The sequence below is a fragment of the Sorex araneus genome, chromosome 1, assembly GCF_027595985.1.
Source record: "Sorex araneus isolate mSorAra2 chromosome 1, mSorAra2.pri, whole genome shotgun sequence".
Taxonomy (NCBI): Eukaryota; Metazoa; Chordata; class Mammalia; order Eulipotyphla; family Soricidae; genus Sorex; species Sorex araneus.
The window spans coordinates 416240933-416259710 of NC_073302.1; the positions used below are offsets into that span (position 1 = coordinate 416240933).

An 18778-nucleotide genomic window follows, 5' to 3' on the forward strand; every position below is an offset into this window, starting at 1 on the left:
TTTTAACATCCGACTTAGGAGAGAGATCATACTATATCCTCACAAGAGTGGGTTTTTCTGTGAACAGTTCGTGAAATGCAGAGAAGCTTCATAAACATCTCTACAGTGAATACATTAATCTGTTGCATGTATTAGGCACTAAGAATTATAGATAGGAATTACAGCAAAGTTATCTCACTAATTTAATATTTTATTTGGTGTCAAAGCATCTTTAACTTTGAATTGTATAAGCGTAATTTAAGAATTTTAGAAGAAATAGCTCTAGAAAATAGAATCAGTTTTATTATCAGTTGTGCTACTAGAATTAACTTGAAGAGTTAACTGATTTAACTTAATGAAGCATTTATGTAGTTAAATTTTTATATCCACTTAGGTACAAAACTTTTGTAAGAAAGATAACACTTTTATTGCATCATATACTTCATATTTTATAGGAGTCATAATGCAAACTCATAAGCATAAATATACATGATACAACCAATCAGCAATGTTAACCATTAAAAGATTTAAAAGATTTCAAATGTAAAACTAGAATTTAACAGGCAAAATACTAAATATGGCTTTTAATGAAAAGTAACTGTTTAGGAAATGATTCATTATTGCCACATTCTTTCTAGTTATTCTCAAGTGAACATAAAATTATGATTTCCATTTAAAATGGTACATATTAGTTAATCAAATGTTATATAGCTTTTGTAACATAGTATGTAACTTGTCATGTACTTTATCATATATACATATGTACATATATATAGCTATAGACATACAGTACACACAGTTGTTTTAATACCCCTGAACAAGTTGGTTAAAACTATTACAATTTTTCTATTATAAAACTACTCCAAAAGTTGGCATGACTTCTCAGTACTGAAGTTTAATCCTACAGAATTGGAAAAAAAGCAACAAAATGCTGGTTATAAATACATTCTTTACAAAAATTTGAATAGTGGTCCCGCACTCATACTTTTATATTACAGTGAAAATATTTTAGTCATTTAAAAGTATATACATCTGGTTGTCCTTGGTTTCTGTGTGAAAGAAATATACACAAGAGTGAGAATATTGTAGGCAGGCCTATTTGTTAGGTTTTTCTACTTCGTTTTTGCGTAAATTCCAAATATCTTCTTTTGTGTTGTTGTTGATTTCTATTTGCCTTGTATTACTGCTGCTGCTGCTTCTTTTGGTGTTCTGGGAACACTGGGTGACTTTACTTCTAGGAACAGGAAGAAAAGATTTAACTCTTGATACACCCAACTCAGTCTTTGATTTATTGTTGCTGCACTCGGTAGTGGTGGTTTGATGGCTGCTGAGAGGACTGACCTCCTGTAAGAGAAAAGGCACAAAACAATGATCCATGTTTGATGCCGTTACTGACCTCTGTTATCAGTCTCAAGTTTTGTCCTGAATTTGAGCAAGGATGTAGGAGTTTCTCCTTAAAAACCAATTCTTGGGGCAAAACAAAGCACAAAAGACAAAAAGAAGTTGAATGATTAACATTAGGTAGACCCAATGTCTGAGCTTCCATTTTTCATGGAATCAAAAATGCTCAATAGAGGGAGGAAACAGAACTGGTGCCCAATAATCTGGACTTTCTTTACCACCAGGATCTTCGAGAAGATCCACCCCTGAAGAAATTGCCAAATTTGACAGTTCCAACCAGTTATTTGTAAGCTCTTCTATAAATTAACAACCATTTTGGGTGAGTCACAAACTTCTCTGCTTTAGAGCAGTAAAAATTGGACTATAACACAATCAAAAATCTTTTGAAGCATTTCACTTAAGATGTTTTCCCATAGTCTGATATTAAGTTAAATTCTTCTATTAAACAAGAAATTGGGCTTTACTGAGTTCCTCCAAATGTCTCAGAAACAGCTGTCATTGATGATTTCCGCTCCTTTTCAAATCTAAAAGCATTAATGTAACCAAACACTAATGTAACCATTAGCAGATTAACAATGTAAAACTAGATAAAATAGCTAAGACTTTTAATGGCAAGTACCTGATTGGCCTTGGCTGGCAGTAATATTCCTCTTGACTTTTTAATTCTTTTTAAAAACAGATATGGGCCAAGGAAGCCCAATTCCAATTTTTAATTTAGTCTCAATCACCAGCAAATTCAATCCATATGAAGTAAGTAGAAGACAAGACATAAAATGACAACTGCCAGTTGGTATACAGAGACTATGAGAAGAGAGTGAACTCACTCGGGAAACCCACAGGGATAGTGCCAAAGAGAAAGCAAAGGAGACAGATGGTTTTCCATGGCCCATATCTCATTGTTAAACTGTAGCAATGTATTCAACATTGACCATCTGCTAGAAGCTATGAGGATACTACAATTTCTTGGGGAGGTGGGGGGGGGGGAAGAAGGCCTCCTAGTGGAAGCTCAGGAATCCCAGGGACCTCCACTTGGCAGTGCTCAGGGACCACTCCGGTGGTGCTTGGGGGTAACAGGTAGGTGCTGGGGATTACACCAGGTCACCCACATGCAAAGCAAGCGCCTAGTGCACTGGACTATCTCTCTAGCCCAGATACAAGCTCCTTTAAGCTGAACTGCAACTCTGCATCAGGTGCAGTGCAGAGCGGTAATTTACCTATGAAGAAACATGTGAAAACAAAGTGGTAGACAATAAGAAGAAGAATCTTACATTTTGTCTAAGCCCATGACTTCATAGGAGAATTGCCAGGAACTTTAAATGTCCTTTAGGGCCAGGTTGTACTATGACCTGAGTATATCAAAATATCTAGGGGTTCTGGGGGCTAAAAAAAATATTCTCAAGTGAATTTTATCATACAACTGAAAGATAAGAAATTTTGCTTCAAGGAGTATTCATTTACTTGAGAGAAAAATGATTATCTGTACCTGTTCTTTCTCTTGACTTAAATGTGTCTATGCTTTCTTTTTTCAATTTGGAAAATTAGCGAACACGTCATTTAATTAATAAATCCGAAGTGGTTTCTTTGTTGGAGCAGAAAGGAGTTACAGTGTTTCAAAATGAAGAGAATTTCTTTCTTCAAAATAAAGAGAATTTTTTTTTTTTTTTTTGCTTTTTTGGGTCACACCCAGCGATGCTCGGGAGTTACTCCTGGCTCTGCACTCAGGAATTACTCCTGGCAATGCTTGGGGGACCATATGGGATGCTGGGAATCGAACCAGGGTCGGCCACGTGCAAGGAAAATGCCCTATCGCTCCAGCCCCATGAAAAGAATTTCTTCATTATTGTCTCCCAAATGAATTCTAGTGGCTAAGAATCCCTTTTGTCACTAAAGAGAAAGTGACTTTAACTTGGAGAACTCTTCTAAAGGGAGTGACTTCCTGATAACAGAAGGAACTGGGCGTCTAACCAGGAAAGGCTGGTTGCCTTTATCAGGACAGGCAAGGAATGAGCCTGCCAACCTTTCAGAAGACTCCCAAGTGAGCGTTAATTTGGTTAATTTGCCCTCTGCTGGCAAGTTCTGAGAAAACATCAGCCACCGGAGAAGATGCCTCTAATTAGTGGGCAACGGACATACTTGTACAAACATGATTTTACAGTCAACCTAGAGAATGTAAAGGGTCCATTTTAAATGATCTCTTTTAAAACAAAGCTATCCCAAACTGGCCAGAGCTTATCCCACTTCCAGAATGTGTTGTTGTTGTGTTTTGGGGACACATAACCCAACTTGGTGTTGGGATTTGAAACTGCAACTTCCCCTACGCAAAGTATAAAATCAGCCCTTTGAGGCATCTCCCTGGACCTCAGCACTAAAGTCTGATGATTAATACTTAATGTCACAACCTGATGTCATATAACAGAGGGAGGGGTATAAGAATGTTTTCCTTAGACATTTAAGCAATGGCCAACAGTCACTGTCAACATTTTGGGGGACCTCCCACGTGGTGCTCGAGACCCAGGAGTTCCTGATGATTTTTAGCCAACTGGGCCAGAGGTTCAATGTGTGGATTTGACAGCATGGAGCTGGGAGCCAAGCTGGACTCAGCTGCATGAAAGTACAGGCCTGAACTTACAATCTCCTCATCCCCCCCATGATCATTTTTATATGGGAAAGAGCAACTTGACCCTGAGGGAAAAAGTGGTTCATTGTTCTTCTGCCCAGATCCACGTGACGCATGTTACCACACACTTGAGAGTTTTACAAGAAATGGTAAAGAATAGTTCTGGAGGCCTGAGAAATGTGCTGAGTCAAAGTTCAGGGGCAACTCCTGACAAAACATTTTCCAGCTAGAATTCACAGTGGTGACCCAAAGTCACCTGCTGAGGTCACCCCCTCCAAATGCTTTTGTTGGTTTCTAAACTGTTTTCAAATTCCAATCTACAAACCGGACTATACAGCAGCATGAGCCAGAAAGGCTCCCTTCTTCACAGATACTTTTTACTCCGAATCTCAGTTTTGGTCAGGCTTCCCTTCCCCCCAACACCCAACAGCGCGCATACTTTCACATTGAACTAATCAGAACCGAAACTAATGAAGCAGTGAGAGAGTAAAGGCAGCTGCGCTCAGGGCTGCCCGGTGATAAGGATTAATACCTTAATAGTCTCGCCATGTTCACTCTATAATCCTGCTCTTCCCCTTCAACTGGTCCTGTAACCCCAGGTGAGTAGATGAGAACAGGGAACAGTATGTTCATCACAAAGGACATGGCTTGGTGAACAAACCACATCTCACAAAATGCCTCTCCAAAGTCTGCATCCTCACAGAATAACTACTGGATAAGAAACAGTTCCATTGTTTCTGTCTACCCAGGAGTATCGAGTCGGGCCATCCCCTGACACTCATTAACCATTCATGGAAGTTTTTCTGAAGGGCTAGTGAAGTCTATTGGAATCCTGGTGCTCCTGTTTCACTTTCTGATCTGGTTTAAAAGGAAAGACTTTAAATGGAACATAAATGCACGCTAGTGGAAGTTAAAAAACGGAACTGAAAATGAGATTTTCTGTTGTCGTAGTTAAGCATTTTCCTTAGCTGCAGCAAATCTTAGAAATTCTCACATATAAAGGCAGCTATTTTTTTGGTTTGGTTTGGTTTGGGGGTCACGCCTGTTGGTGCTCAGGGCTTACTTCCAATCTCAAAGATCACTCCTCGCAGGGTTCAGGGGATCATATGTGGTGCCAGGGATCAAATCAGGGTCGGCCTCCTATAAGGCAAATGCCCTCCTATAAGGCAAATCGCAGCTGTACGATCACTCCTGCCCCTAAAACAAGGGCATTGTGCATGGCACTACTAAGAAAATAGAAGTTGCATCATTTCTACTATTGGCATGTAGAAATAAAAAGCAAATGGAGACTTTCTCAAAAGCCCTCGAAAGTCTTGGAATCCAAACAGTAATGTTTATTTACCCTAACTCTATTTCTTATGTTGTAGCTAAGTTTAAAAAATAACTTTGCGATTCACTTAAAAGTATCTGTGACGTCGATTTCACAGCCATCTCCCTTTATCCCATTTTTATTTATTTTTATTTATTTATTTTTCTAATTTAATTTTTATTGATTCACCATGTGGAAAGTTACAAAGCTTTCATGCTTAAGTCTCAGTTACATAATGCTCGAACATCCATCCCTTCACATATTTCACCACCAAAAACCATGGTGAACCTTCCTCCCACCCTCCAGCCCCCCCACCCTGCCTGTGTAGCTGTTTATCCCATTTTTAAAGGAAAGGGGCACTTACCTTTGGCGACACTGGCATCCTTGGGTTATTGGCTGTTGCTGAAAATCCAGGGCTAGTTCCTGAACTATCAAATCTCCTCAAATCATCCCTGGAGTCAGCAATCTGTAAGATACCGCACTCATCAGGTCATGTTTACACACTATGTGACATGTTCAAGGCAGAGCTAAGAGTCATTGTAGAAAGCTCATAGCAGGAGTTTTATCTTTTTATTTTCCCCAAAGAATACACCCTCATATCCTGTCCTGGCATTTGGAAGCCCCATGAATGAGTTTCTAAGGAAAGAGCATTTAGTAACCATTTAGTAAAGTTAAAAGACAACAGTCAGATCAGCCCAATAGGAAGAAAAAAATTTCACCTGGCAACAAAGAATATAAAATTGGCAAGGCTTTCATCATCACCTCATTTTTTTCAGTGGATAAGGATTTCATTTCCAGCAAGGTTAAGGAAGATTGTTAATCCTGCATTGTCCAAGAGATCAGGACTGTTCACGTATAATAACTACCTTCTTGTGCTCCCTTCAAGTGAAAGAAGCATTTATGAAGGATGTCTGGTTGAACTTGATGTAGATATCAGAGTGCCAAAACAGGTTGAACTTGATGCTGTTAATTTAATTTTTTTTTTCCCTTGGCTTTTTGGGTCACACCCAGTGACACTCAGGGATAACTCCTGGTTCTGCCCTCAGGAATAACTCCTGTCAGTGCTTGGGGGACCATAAAGGATGCCGGGGATTGAATGCAGGTTGGCCTTGTGCAAGGCAAATGCCCTACCCGATATACTATTCACTCTGGCCCCAATGTTGTTCATTGGAGATTTGGGGTTTCTAATTTCCACATCTGGATCTCAAATTTTACTGCTTACATATGACTATCTTCAGTATGCAGGTCAATTTTGTAAAAAACAAACAAAATGTTGGTTCTTGGTCTAAAACATTAGTCCTTCGATGCTCTCTTACTGATAATTTACTTACCCTAGTAAAGATATGAATAACTGGAGGAACCTAAGGAAACTTAAGATTCACACAAAGGTTGCTAGAAGTGTTTGTTATGATGTGTTAATGCAATCAACACCTAATTTTAACTTCAGGACCTTCAGAGGAGTTGGGAAGTACAAACTGTATAAAATAGAATTTCCTTATTTTGGAAGTGATATTTTGCGAAAACTGAATTTTCTTACAAGGTCAGGAACTCAGAGCACTAATCATACTATTCAGCACGGGATTTCTTATTTGATACTATAGCTCTAATATGTCACTCTGCTTTTGGGTGGAACCATCCAATGCCTTCACCCTTGGCATCACTTACCTTGCTTATGTCAGATTCTGATTTGCTGGAGCACATACTCTGAAGTTCTTTAACAAGGTCCATTTCATCATCGGAACACAGAGAGAGTCTTTGATCCAATGTCAATGATAAGTCATTTTCTATAGACCTAGCACAAGATTTAAAGAGATTTTTTTTTTCTAATAAGAGCATCCATCCAGTTCCAAAAATGGACATATAGACACTGTGCCTTTTGTGGATTGTGGGTTTGGATAGGTAGAGCATTTTGGTTTAAAATAGTTACACAAGGAAGAAATTCCAGTACTAAGGTAATAAAACCACACTAGATTTTATTTATAATGTCCACTCACTATTCTCCATAGGATACAATTTTATTTCACAAAAAATATCTGCAGAGTCAGAGAGATAGTACAGCAGGTAGGATGCTTGCCTTGCATGTGGCCAACCCAATTCAATCCCCAGCATCCCACAGGGTTCCCCTGAGCCCAGCAGGAGTGATCCCTGAAGAAGGCAGAGCCAGGAGTAAGCCCTGAGCACAACCAGATATGGCCTCCAAAATAAATAAAATCTGCTTTGGCTCACAACAAACCAATCTCCTTATTCCCTCCAGCCTCCTTTTTCTAGAGAAAGCTAAGGCACTATACCACTCACCCATATCAGCAGTATAAAACGCAGCATAAAACGCAGACTCAGCATCACTGAAAACACGAGATCTAAGCAGCAATCACTGGAACTTTGTAATGTGTCTATCAAGCTAACAGGTGGGAGATGGGCGTGGTTGTGGCTGGAGGTAGGGATGGAATACGGGTACACTGGTGGAGGGAAGCGGACTCTGGTGGTGTTAAATATGATACGTCTAAAACTCAACTATATCAATAAATTTGCAACTCAGAGTTCTCTAATGAAAATTTTTTTTAAAAAAAATTAAAAAAGCTAAGACACTATTGTAGTACATGGGGAGAGGCAGTGTATAAAAAAGAGCAGATGCAAATTTCAAACCTGGCTTGACCACATTCTTATGGCAAAAAGGGCACAGATAATGTTTCCTTTTTTTTTTTTCTTAAATGTAGGAGTACTGCTAAAATGTTTCCTTTTTATCCTCTCTAATACAACAGTTCTTGGGTTCCCTGCTCTGTAATGGGTTTATTAAACCTGCATCAGAGGATCAGCAGGAGACTTAAAGATTGTTCTATAGAATGAAAATTGCAGTGAACTGGAAACAAGCATGCGGTATGGTTCCTTTTATTCTCTATCTCTCTCTCTTTCTCTCTCTCTCTCCCTCTCTCCCTCCCTTCTCCTCCTCTCCCCCCTCTCCCTCTCCCTCTCCCTCTCCCTCCCTCTCTCCCTCCCTCATTCCTCTTCTCCCTTTCCCTCTCCCCCTCTCCCTCCCCCCCCCTCTCTCTCTCTCTCTGCAGAGGGGTTACTCCTGGCTCTGCACTCAGGAATTACTCCTCTTGATGCTCAGGGGACCATATGGGATGCATCAAACTTGGGTCTGCCATGTGCAAGGCAAATGCCCTACTCGCTGTGCTATTGCTCCAGCCCCACCCTCTCTCTCTCTCTCTCTCTCTCTCTCTCTCTCTCTCTTCACCTTCTCTGCAGACACTGTCCTAAATATTACCTGCCATGCTATAGGGCATACAATTTTTGGATCTACAGTAGGAACCTATGTACTAATCTAAATATTAACATCATTTATATATATATATCTTATGTTTCATATGTACTTTATATATACCCCTTATACTTCAGAATTGGAAAAGCTGAAGTAATATGCAATTCTCTAAGGGAAACATAAAAAAAAGAATGAAATGATCACTGGAAACAGGTAGCACTTAAAGGAGCACCATCATCACAGTGCCCTTCCATGAGCAGGGCTGGGAGTGCTCCCCTGGCCAGCCATCTGGAACCTCTGTTCATGAATGCCAGAATTCACCATGTATTACCCTGATGTATTTTATTCCATTTGATTAAAAAAAATAACAATAGTCCTATTCTTATTTAAAAATAAAGTAAAACAGAATTTAAATTAAGCTTAGGGAAATATCTGTGAATTTCATTCACTGAATTTTAGTTTATTACCCACATTCCACATTTGAATGACCTCCCCACATATATATATATATATATATATATATATATATATATATATATATATTATTTTCGGGCCACACTTGGCTTGGGGGTTGGTCCAGCATGTAAAACATACACTCCAGCCTTTGAATAATCTCTGTGGGTCCTTACATTGTTTTTGTAAAAATGAGATTAACAGCCTAATAGTTGCAAAAGCTCATAATGAAAATGTGTATGAGTTCTAGAAGTTAGATTTAAAAGTGGAACTTACTTTTGTTTTGACAGTGAAATATTCCTGTTACAATTCAGCTGTGAGATGGTCTTATTTTTGATGCCTGTTTAAAGAAAAATATAAATCATTTCAACAGAACCAACCATCCTCTCTTTGCATCTAGATATCTGTATTGAAAAGAAATATTCTGCTTTTGGATTCAGTCCAGCTTCTTAGTTTTCCTCGGGGCAGGCTTCCTCAGAATGTTCTAGCTCAGGAATATAGAGAAACAACACCTTATAGTCTATTAATGACTGAAGTCAATATCTGAGGCTCAATTCAGGATTTTGTCTTAATCAGTGGTACCTCTTCTCACTAGTCAAGCACTTTATGTAATTCAGTTTTTGTCCTTAAGTACCTTAACATAGTGTTGAACTCATTCCTTGGTATCTGCTCCAAGTACACAAAAACATGCATTCAGAAAGACACCTGCGCTCCACAACTACATTCATTGCAGCATTATTTACAACAGCTGAGATCTGGACGTGACCAAGTGCCCGAGGACAGAAGGATGGAAAGTAATTGTGGCATAACTTGCCAGTGGAATACTACTCAGCTCAAAGGAAGGATGAAATCTTGCAGTAAACACTTGGATGGAAGTGCAGAGAGTCACACTGAGTGAAGTGAGTCAGAGGCAGAAAGACACATGCTGGATGATCTCACTCACACAGTAAGGTTACAGACAGCAGCCAGTGCAAAGCAGGTAGTAGAGTTTGCCGACAGAACTGACTCAGCTAGTATATTGGGGATAAGGGACCTAGAGACAATGACACTTGTAGGGTGGGTGTCTGTAATGATACTCTATGTCCAAAACATCAATCTCAATACTACTGTAAATCATATTGCTTTAATTTTTTTTTTTAAATTTGATCTTGTTTGCCTTAACTATTACTGACCATGCAGAGTGTCTTGTCCAAGAGCCTGGCTGTCTTCCCTGGGGCCCCTCGGAGGGTAAGCTCCAGCTTTCCTTCCCGCTCTGAGCAGAGCTCCTGTGGCTGAAGACCTCCGGAGCCTAGCCACAGCCATGCTCAAGGCCCCTCTCCACATGTTCGGACAAACCTCACGCATGAAGGTACTGGCAGAGGAACCCAGGTGTGTGGGACCCGGGGCTGAGATCTCTAAGCCTGCTCAGATCGGGACTGGGCCTCTTCCGTCCAGATTTTCCATATTCCAGTAGCTAAGTGGTTACACTCAGGGACTGCCCCGGCGCTGTGTAATCCCACCAACGGCCAACATCCAGAGACTTAAAACCAAGCTCCTGGAAGCGGCCGCATGACATCTTATAGCCTACTTCTTCCTCTTGGACAACCTGGCAAGCTACCGAGAGTTTCCGGCCCACATGGGAGAGCCTTGCAAACTCCTTGTGGTGTATTCATATGTCAAAACCAGTAACAATGCTGGATCTCATTCCGGACCCTGAAAGAGCCTCCAATGCGGCATCATTGGGAAGGACGAGTAAAGAGAGGCTTCTAAAATCTCAGGGCTAGGACAAATGGAGACAGTACTGAGACTGCTCGAGAAATTCGATGATCAACGGGATGATGATGATGATGATGATGATGATGATGATGATGATGATTACTGACCACACAGTTCGTATTATTTTTTGAAGGATGGGTCCTTATAATGTTTTACAGTATGACTGACACTATTAGTGTACCTGGAGAAGCTTAACCTTTATTTGGCATTTTACAGAAATTAACAGTTTGCACAATTAAGCCGACTGTGCTCTCTACCTCAAGGGGCCCAGAGTGCAGTGGCTGCACACTGTAGGCAGTGTCCTGTGGAGTGGATACTGCCTGTGGCATGTGGAAGTTGTTCTTTTTTTTTTTTTGCTTTTTGAGTCAAGCCCAGCGATGCTCAGGGGTTTCTCCGGCTCTGCACTCAGGAATTACTCCTGGCAGTGCTTGGGGGACCATATGGGATGCCAGGGATTGAACCTAGGTCGCCTGCGTACAAGGCAAATGCCCTACCCGCTGTAATATTCTATCGCTCTGGCCCTGTAGGAGCTGCTCTAAGGGACCTTGGAGACAGTCTTTTGCAGTGGCCATTACCATCTCCCTCATGCTGGCCCCAATGTCAGGCTCTAAACAGATATAAAAAGGCTTTTGGGAAGTTCAGGGCATGGTGGCCAGGGCGCACACCTGTGTGGTCATCATCCCCATAGGCACCAAACTGCAGACCAAGGAGCAGGCGACCGAGGCTCCATGCTGAAAGAGCCACATCTCCAGGAAGTGGGGCTTTTGCAAGTTGAATGCAAGTTTGAAGACATGGGGGCTGAAAAAAGCCTCATCCCAGATGGCTGTAGGGTCACATCAATCCCGAGTTGAATCGTGGGCCTCTGGACAAACAGCAGACATTGTGCTCCCAACAGCCTCCAAGCTGTACCCCCGGCCCCTGCTCCTCACCCTGGCATTCAACCACTCCATCCCGCCCGCGACAATAAATCCTGCTTCTGAACAACAATAACAACAAAGTCAGTTTGTATTGCTTGCAAAATGTACTGATCACCTTAGTTATCTATATACATAAATGCATAGATATATACTGATTATATTGTGAAGTGTAATAAACCACTTCAATAAAATGTCTTGCCATAATACACTCTAAATTGTAAACATTAGTTAAGACACTTGCTTCTGAGAAAATTCCAAAATTCGGTGTGCATTGCTTACTATGAATACTTTCTAAATAATTATTTTAAAGTCACCTGAGTTTAATAGTTTCATTAAAGGCAGACTATTAGAGAGAAAGTGTGCCCTTACTTTAGTAATTATTTTCTCAAAGCACTCATTATATATAAGAGCAGAGGCCAGGGCCAGCCCATCAGAAGCCTGTGACTGGAAATCAGCTATTCTGTCTTAGGTCGGGAAAGAAGACTGAATTTACCAAATTTTGTAATCATCCATAGGGATAAAAAGAGGTATCTAATGTTGGTACTTACTGTTTATAACCTGTTTTAAAGTGAGGCAAGACAGCAGTTCATTCATTCATGTAGCCACTGGCCTATAAATTCCACTTTGTAAAAATCAGACTTTATTAAAAAACCATTCAAGTCAGTATAAACTATGCTTGCCTGCAATTTTAATAGTCTCTTAGGTAGTTTTCTTTATCCAAAAATATAAGATTTATATCAGACAGCTCTAAAACTATGAAATAATTAAAAATATGTATGATACTTTAGAATTTGGATCTAAGTTCTGGAGAGCCCAGCAAGCTACCAAGAGTATCCCGTCCGCAAGGCAGAACCTGGCAAACTACCTGTGGAGTATTTGATGCCAAAAAGAGTAAGAAGTCTCACAATGGAGACATTACTGTTGCCTGCTTGAGCAAATCGATGAGCAACAGAATGACAGTGCTACAGTGCTACATGATATTTTAAGATGAATCCTGGGTTTCTTATTCTTTTAATTAGCAAACCATCTGCTTACAAAGTTAATACAAAATTATCAAAAAAAACCCAAAAAACCCTGCATGCTGGAGAGGGGTTCCTGAATATCTAAAAACACATATATTAAAAATGAAGAATTTTTTCTTTCATACTCAAATACAAATTTCCTTCAGAAGGGACATTTATAATTTGTAATACTGATAATCCCACCTGCACGGCAGAACCTGGCAAGCTACACGTGGTGTATTTGATATGCCAAACACAGTAACAAGAAGTCTCACAGTGGAGACGTAACTGGTGCCCATTCGAGCAAATCGATGAACAACGGGACAACAGTGTTACAGTGCTACAATACTGATAATCATTCTATTATTAAAACTAAAAGACATAGAAAGATGTGTTTTATCCTCTTTGTTAGAAAGAAGAAATGCTTTTTATTTACGATGTCCCATTAAATAGACTCTTGAATGATTCTTACATTCTAAACTTAGTGAGGGCAGAGCCTTTTCATTTTCACTGTTCTGTTTCTAATGCATAGACTAGAGCCTGAAACATAGCATACACTCAAAGCAAATACACGAAAGAGATTCAACTATCATATATACTTTGAAATATTAAGTTTGAATAGTTTGGAAAATGAAAAAGTGCCCTGAGGCTAGTATGACAATAATAGTTAGAAATGGTGACACTGGATAAGAACTGAGTATTGAAAGTAGATAAGGCATCACGAATCACGAATCACGAAATCCCCGTTAATTGTTGATTTCTCGAGCGTCTCAGTAACCTCTCCATTCATCCTATCCCTGAGATTTTAGAAGCCTCTCTCCACTCGGCCTTCCCAATGATGCCGATGCCGCATTGGACGCTCTTTCAGGGTCAGGGGAATGAGATCCAGCTTGCTACTGGCTTTGCATATGAATACACCATGGGAAGCTTGCGAGGCTCTCCCATGTGGGCAGGAAACTCTCAGAAGCTTGCCAGTTTCTCCCAGAGGGAGAAGTAGGCAACAAGATATGGCTTCTGGGAGCTTGCTTTTAAGTCTCTGGGTGCTGACCATTGATGGAATTACACACATCTGGGTTCCTCTGCCAGTACCTTCATGCGTGAGGCCTGTCCGAATGTGTGGAGAGGGGCCTTGAGCATGGCTGTAGCTAGGTTCCGGTGGTCTTCGGCCGCCGGGAGCTCTGCTCGGGGTGGGGAGGGAAGCTGGAGCCCATCCCCTCCGAGGCGGCCCGGGGAAGATAGCTAGGTGTGCGGGCAAGAGACTCTCTGCAATGCTTTCTTCTGGGAGCTTGCTTTTAAGTCATGTTCGGACAGGCCTCACGCATGAAGGTACCGGCAGAGGAACCCAGGTACGTGTAATTCTATCAACGGTCAGCACCCAGAGATAAAGAATATGCATGATAACCTTTCAGTATCTGTATTGAAATCCATAATGGGCCAAAAGGAGATTGGGGAGGGGGGAGGAGAAGGAGGGAGAGAGGGAGGAAGGGACAGAGGGGGACAGAGAGATAGAGAGAGAGGGGGGGAGAAGAGGAGAGAGAGAGGAGGGAGGAGGAGGAGAGAGAGAGATAGAGAAAGAGACAGAGGGAGAGGGAGAGGGAGACGGAGAGGGAGAGAGAGAGAGAGAGAGAGAGAGAGAGAGAGAGAGAGAGAGAGAGAGAGAGAGAGAGAGAGAGAGAGAGAGAGAACGAGAACCTGACAGACTCAGGCTGGGAGGGGGGCAGTTGGGGGGTCATGGGAGGGAAACTGGGGACACTGGTGGTGGGAAATGTACACTGGTGGAGGGATGGGTGTTGGAACACTGTATGACTGAAACCCAATCATGAACAGCTTTGCAATGGGCTCTCTCAAGTTGCTTTGTTTAAAAAAGGAAAAAGAAAATGTGCCCTGAAATACTCAGAATTTTGTTGACTGCATCACGCTACACAGAAAAGCACATTTACATTCGGGAAGGAGATAGTGAGTCCTTGGCAGCACGCCTGGCTCCTTACCTTCCTGGCTCACGGCAGGCTTGTTCCAGATGGGGGAAGAGAAGCGCTCAGACTTCCTGCGAGGACTTGTGCTCACCTTTCTCCACGCACCACTCTCTGCTCTCTTCTTGCTACAGTTGTTGTAACTGGAGACCATGGATAAAGGGAAACTTCCTCCCCTGAAATCGGCTGTATGCTGGTCCAGCTCTGAAACAACACAAACCACATGCTGACAGGAGGAAAGCAGTGCTGCAGTTTCACAGATTCAGCCAAAAACACAAAAGCAAAGTAGCACACATTTTACTGGAAAGTCTGGAATCGAAACACGCGTCAACAACAAAAAAATGAAAACACACACACACACAATCTAGAGCGAAAACACACACACACACACACACACACACACACACACAACCCCTCCCCCCCCAATCTAGAGCTGTGCTGTGGAGAGCACATTACTGCTATCCATTAACGTTGAAAGTATCTCTCCAGTTACAAACGTGCTGGCTGGAGTGATAGGACAGCGGGTAGGGCTGATCCGGGTTCAATTCCTCCATCCTTCTCGGAGAGCCTGGTGAGCTACCGAGAGTATCCCGCCCACATGGCAGAGCCTGGGAAGCTACAAGTGACGTATTCAATATGCCCAGAACAGTAACAGCAAGTCTCACAATGGAGACGTTACTGGTGCCTGCTCGAGCAAATCGATAAGTAATCGGATGACAGTGTTACAGTGATACAAACATGTGCTACAGGAAGGTGTGACATTCTTCTCCTTCCAGAAGGAACTTACACACCTGCCCTCTGAAGGGGACAGCCATGCAGAACAGCTTTATTGAGCAGGATGCTGAGGGCGGCTTTAACCACAGCCTGCTGTCCTTGATTGGGGTGTTTTTTGGCAGCTATTTGCCCAAGACCAGGCTGTCTTTTCACAGAGGCTCTTGATAATATTGCTTCTTGCACTCTGGGAGTGATCACGGCATTCCACAGTTGAGACATCCACCTGGCAAGAAAGGAGTGGATTCACACTTGAGAGCAAGTTCTTCTGAGAATTACATAAGAGGCTACAAAAGACAGATTTGAAGATCAGGGCCAGAAACCAGAAATATTTCTAAAGCTGTTATCTTGCCCAGTAAGAAGTAAAATTTCCTGATATTGAAGTAGTTTAGTTTGATTTTTTTGTTTCAAACATATGATACATTTCAAATAAAACTGTGTGATATCTCTCCCTTTCTAAAATTCCTGAGAAAATTCCAGGCTTGAGTACAGAATGAATTTGAATAATGAATAATTATATGGAAAGGAAAATCAATTCACCAACTGAAGAAGTCAGGAGAAAAGAGTCCCCGAGTGTAGCTAGCAAGCTTGAAGTCATTTGCCATGTTCCTTTAGGACAGGCACACATTTTATCTGTTCATATTTCTGAAACTGGGATAGATCTAACAGTACATGGCAAGTAAATATGCCTGCCTGAGGCAAGGGCTCAATAATGATGTGTGGACCTTGGCTGGACAGAGAGCTAAAGAATTCAACCAGCCTCTGCCTTAGGTGGATTCTGCATTAAGAGATGAAGCAATGGGACCTGAGTCCATGATTGGAGCATCTGATGCCAATTAAAATTCCTTCTAAAAGACTACATATTTATTAATATCTTCTTCAAAAAGAAGATACTAGTAAATGTATTTGCTGCAGCATTCCACAATGGATATGATGATCAAAGATATTTCTCCTAGGAAAACTTTTCAAAGCTTATTTGCTACTGGCATACACCTTTCAGGAAATATTAAAACTACTGCACATTCTACACTGGCAATGCCTATCCCTACTCCAACTAGGGGTATAAATCCCTTTTCTGGACTCAGGGGTATAAATCCCTTTTCTGGACTCTATGGGATTCACTCCTGTCTCTTTCCTGCCTCCTAAATACAACTTACTAGAAAAACAACAAAAATAAAAATAGCAGCTTCTTACTATAGCCATTGAGAAATAATTCCTTATGCATATGGATCTATCTTATTCTAGCTTTAGTTCTGGGCGATCATTTCAAGCATGTTAGTACAGAAAAAGAGACTTTCGAGGAGAGTGATAGTATCTTCTTTTGGAGCAGAGGGCAGATTTTCTGATCAGGATGATGAAAGTACTGTCTCCCCTAACCCCAGGTAGCTTTGCCAGGCCTTCTGAAAGACTCGGGGTTCCCAAGTTGGGTTTCTGCACTTGAGATAAAACCAGCACCCACCAGGGACTTGAGGAGTGAGAACCACACAGAGATGAGGCTCAGGCTGCAGCCTTGAACCCTGCACCCTGAACCGTTCAGTCTAACATGTAAGCTTGCCAATTCAGTGAAAAGCCTCGCTTCTTACTAAGCGCTACTCCAGAGAGTTAAAGCCAAAGTTGACTTCTAAGAATCATGAGGCTCTGGAGAGTGAGAAAAAGACTTAAATTGATAATCACTGAAGATTCTAGGAAACATATTTCTACAACTGTTGCAAGAAAACGTTGTGCATCTCTAACCTGTTGCTTATTTCTTTCCCCCTGCTAAGCTGCTGGTCTTAAAATAGAGAAGATAAATACACGATCTTGAAGTTCTGCCCCGGATACCAAAAAAATGCAGAATCAAATTTCATAGCAAACTCCAGAATGCCTACTGAACTGGAAAGTGACATTTCCCCCTCACTTTTTAAAATTTCCTTCTGATGTTCTAGGTCGTTAACTGTACTGTATATATGCTTCTTCTCATAAGCGCTGACACAGGAAAGCACAGCCCATATGCCTCATTAATAAAGGAGGCACCTTTTCAAATCATCAACGAGTGTCGAGTTTGCTATCTTGTGTTTGTTTATTGGATTCTTTTGGGGGGGAATGTGGGGGGTGGGCGCAAACCCATGGGGTGCTTGGTGCATCCTGGCCTGATGTTGAGAGTCACACCTGGTGGTGCTTGAGGTATCATGCAGTGTGGATGTCAAATCTAGGGCTCCAACGTGTGTTCTGAGCTCTGAGCCATCTCCTAAGCCCCTATTTATAGGATTCGTCCAAATTTCTCACATGGGCTCTACCCTGTCAGCTGCTGTGACTCCCCCGAACACTGTATAAGACCTCAACCTCATACTCAGCAAGAACAGTTTCCTCGGGACATATGGGTCATGGTATGGTCGTCTCTGTCTGAAACACAGAGATCCAGCCCTCCTGCCCTTTCCCATGTCGGGAGGTGGCAAGACGGAACCCCTGGCGCATGCACATTCCCCCCACATCGAAACTGGTGAACATTCTGTTTAAAATAAGCAGATATGGAGAAAGGACACTTACTTCACTGTTGCTTGGGCATGTCCTGGGACTACAGGACAAGACAGGAAATACTTTGGCCCCAGGAGCGCTTCAGGGGTGCCCAAGCGGGCCAGGCAGGAGTTGAGCTGGCGCCAGACAGCCAGAGCCCAGTCGACAATCTTGCACACAGGGTCACAGGGTGACGGCAGCTGACCTCTGAACTGGAGACAGGGAAGGAGATGGGAACGACTGACAACAGGGCTTCCTGTTTCTTACAGTATAAAGATTTTTTTTTTTTGTTTTTTGTTTTGCTTATGTGTTTACTTGAAGCATTTGTTCTGTTTTGCGGCCATATCCAGCAGTGCTCATGGTTTATTCCTGCTTTACACTCAGCAATCACTCCTGGCAGGGCTCAGGGGCCATACATACGGGGTGCTGAGGATCCAACTAGGGTCTGCTGTGTACAAGGTAAATGCCTTAATCCCTGTACTATCTCTCCAGCCCAATAATAAAAAAAAAAAATTAAAATTAACAATTTTAAAAGATTAAAAAAAAAGTGTTGAACTGAAGTTTCCCTTCACCTGAGATAGTTCCTTTTATGCTGTTATACTACTAGGTGTGTCCCTATGACACCAGGACCCAGATGCCTTGATTTTGACATAAAACAAAAGGGTCTGAACAGAGTACAGCACCAAGAAGAGCAAAAAGGAACCTTAAGCTTCAATTCTGGAAATGTGGAAGACCGCCCCCCTAACAAAACCCAACCTCAAGGCCCACTGTTGGTATAGTCCCTGGGCAAACATCGGAATGTTGTAGAATAAGAACAGGCAGTTCTTATTCAGCAAACATTCAGCAAACATGA

At 41.8% G+C, this 18778-nt stretch overlaps 1 protein-coding gene and 1 pseudogene across 3 annotated transcripts in view; one reads left to right on the forward strand and one right to left on the reverse strand.

Moving 5' to 3' along the window:
* Positions 1–260: 260 nt before the first annotated feature.
* Positions 261–18778, reverse strand: part of CTTNBP2 (cortactin binding protein 2) — a 156667-nt gene continuing 138149 nt past the window's right edge. For all 3 annotated transcript variants that reach the window (XM_055123699.1, XM_055123698.1, XM_055123700.1), the window contains 7 exons: positions 17959–18137; positions 15453–15658; positions 14680–14865; positions 9295–9358; positions 6972–7098; positions 5671–5772; positions 261–1323 (listed from right to left, as the gene is read on the reverse strand). In XM_055123699.1, the coding sequence (XP_054979674.1) occupies positions 1075–1323; positions 5671–5772; positions 6972–7098; positions 9295–9358; positions 14680–14865; positions 15453–15658; positions 17959–18137 (1113 nt within the window). In that variant the 3' untranslated portion in view covers positions 261–1074. The remainder of the gene's footprint in view (positions 1324–5670; positions 5773–6971; positions 7099–9294; positions 9359–14679; positions 14866–15452; positions 15659–17958; positions 18138–18778) is intronic.
* LOC129400905 (small nucleolar RNA SNORA70) lies at positions 11001–11094 on the forward strand (annotated as a pseudogene).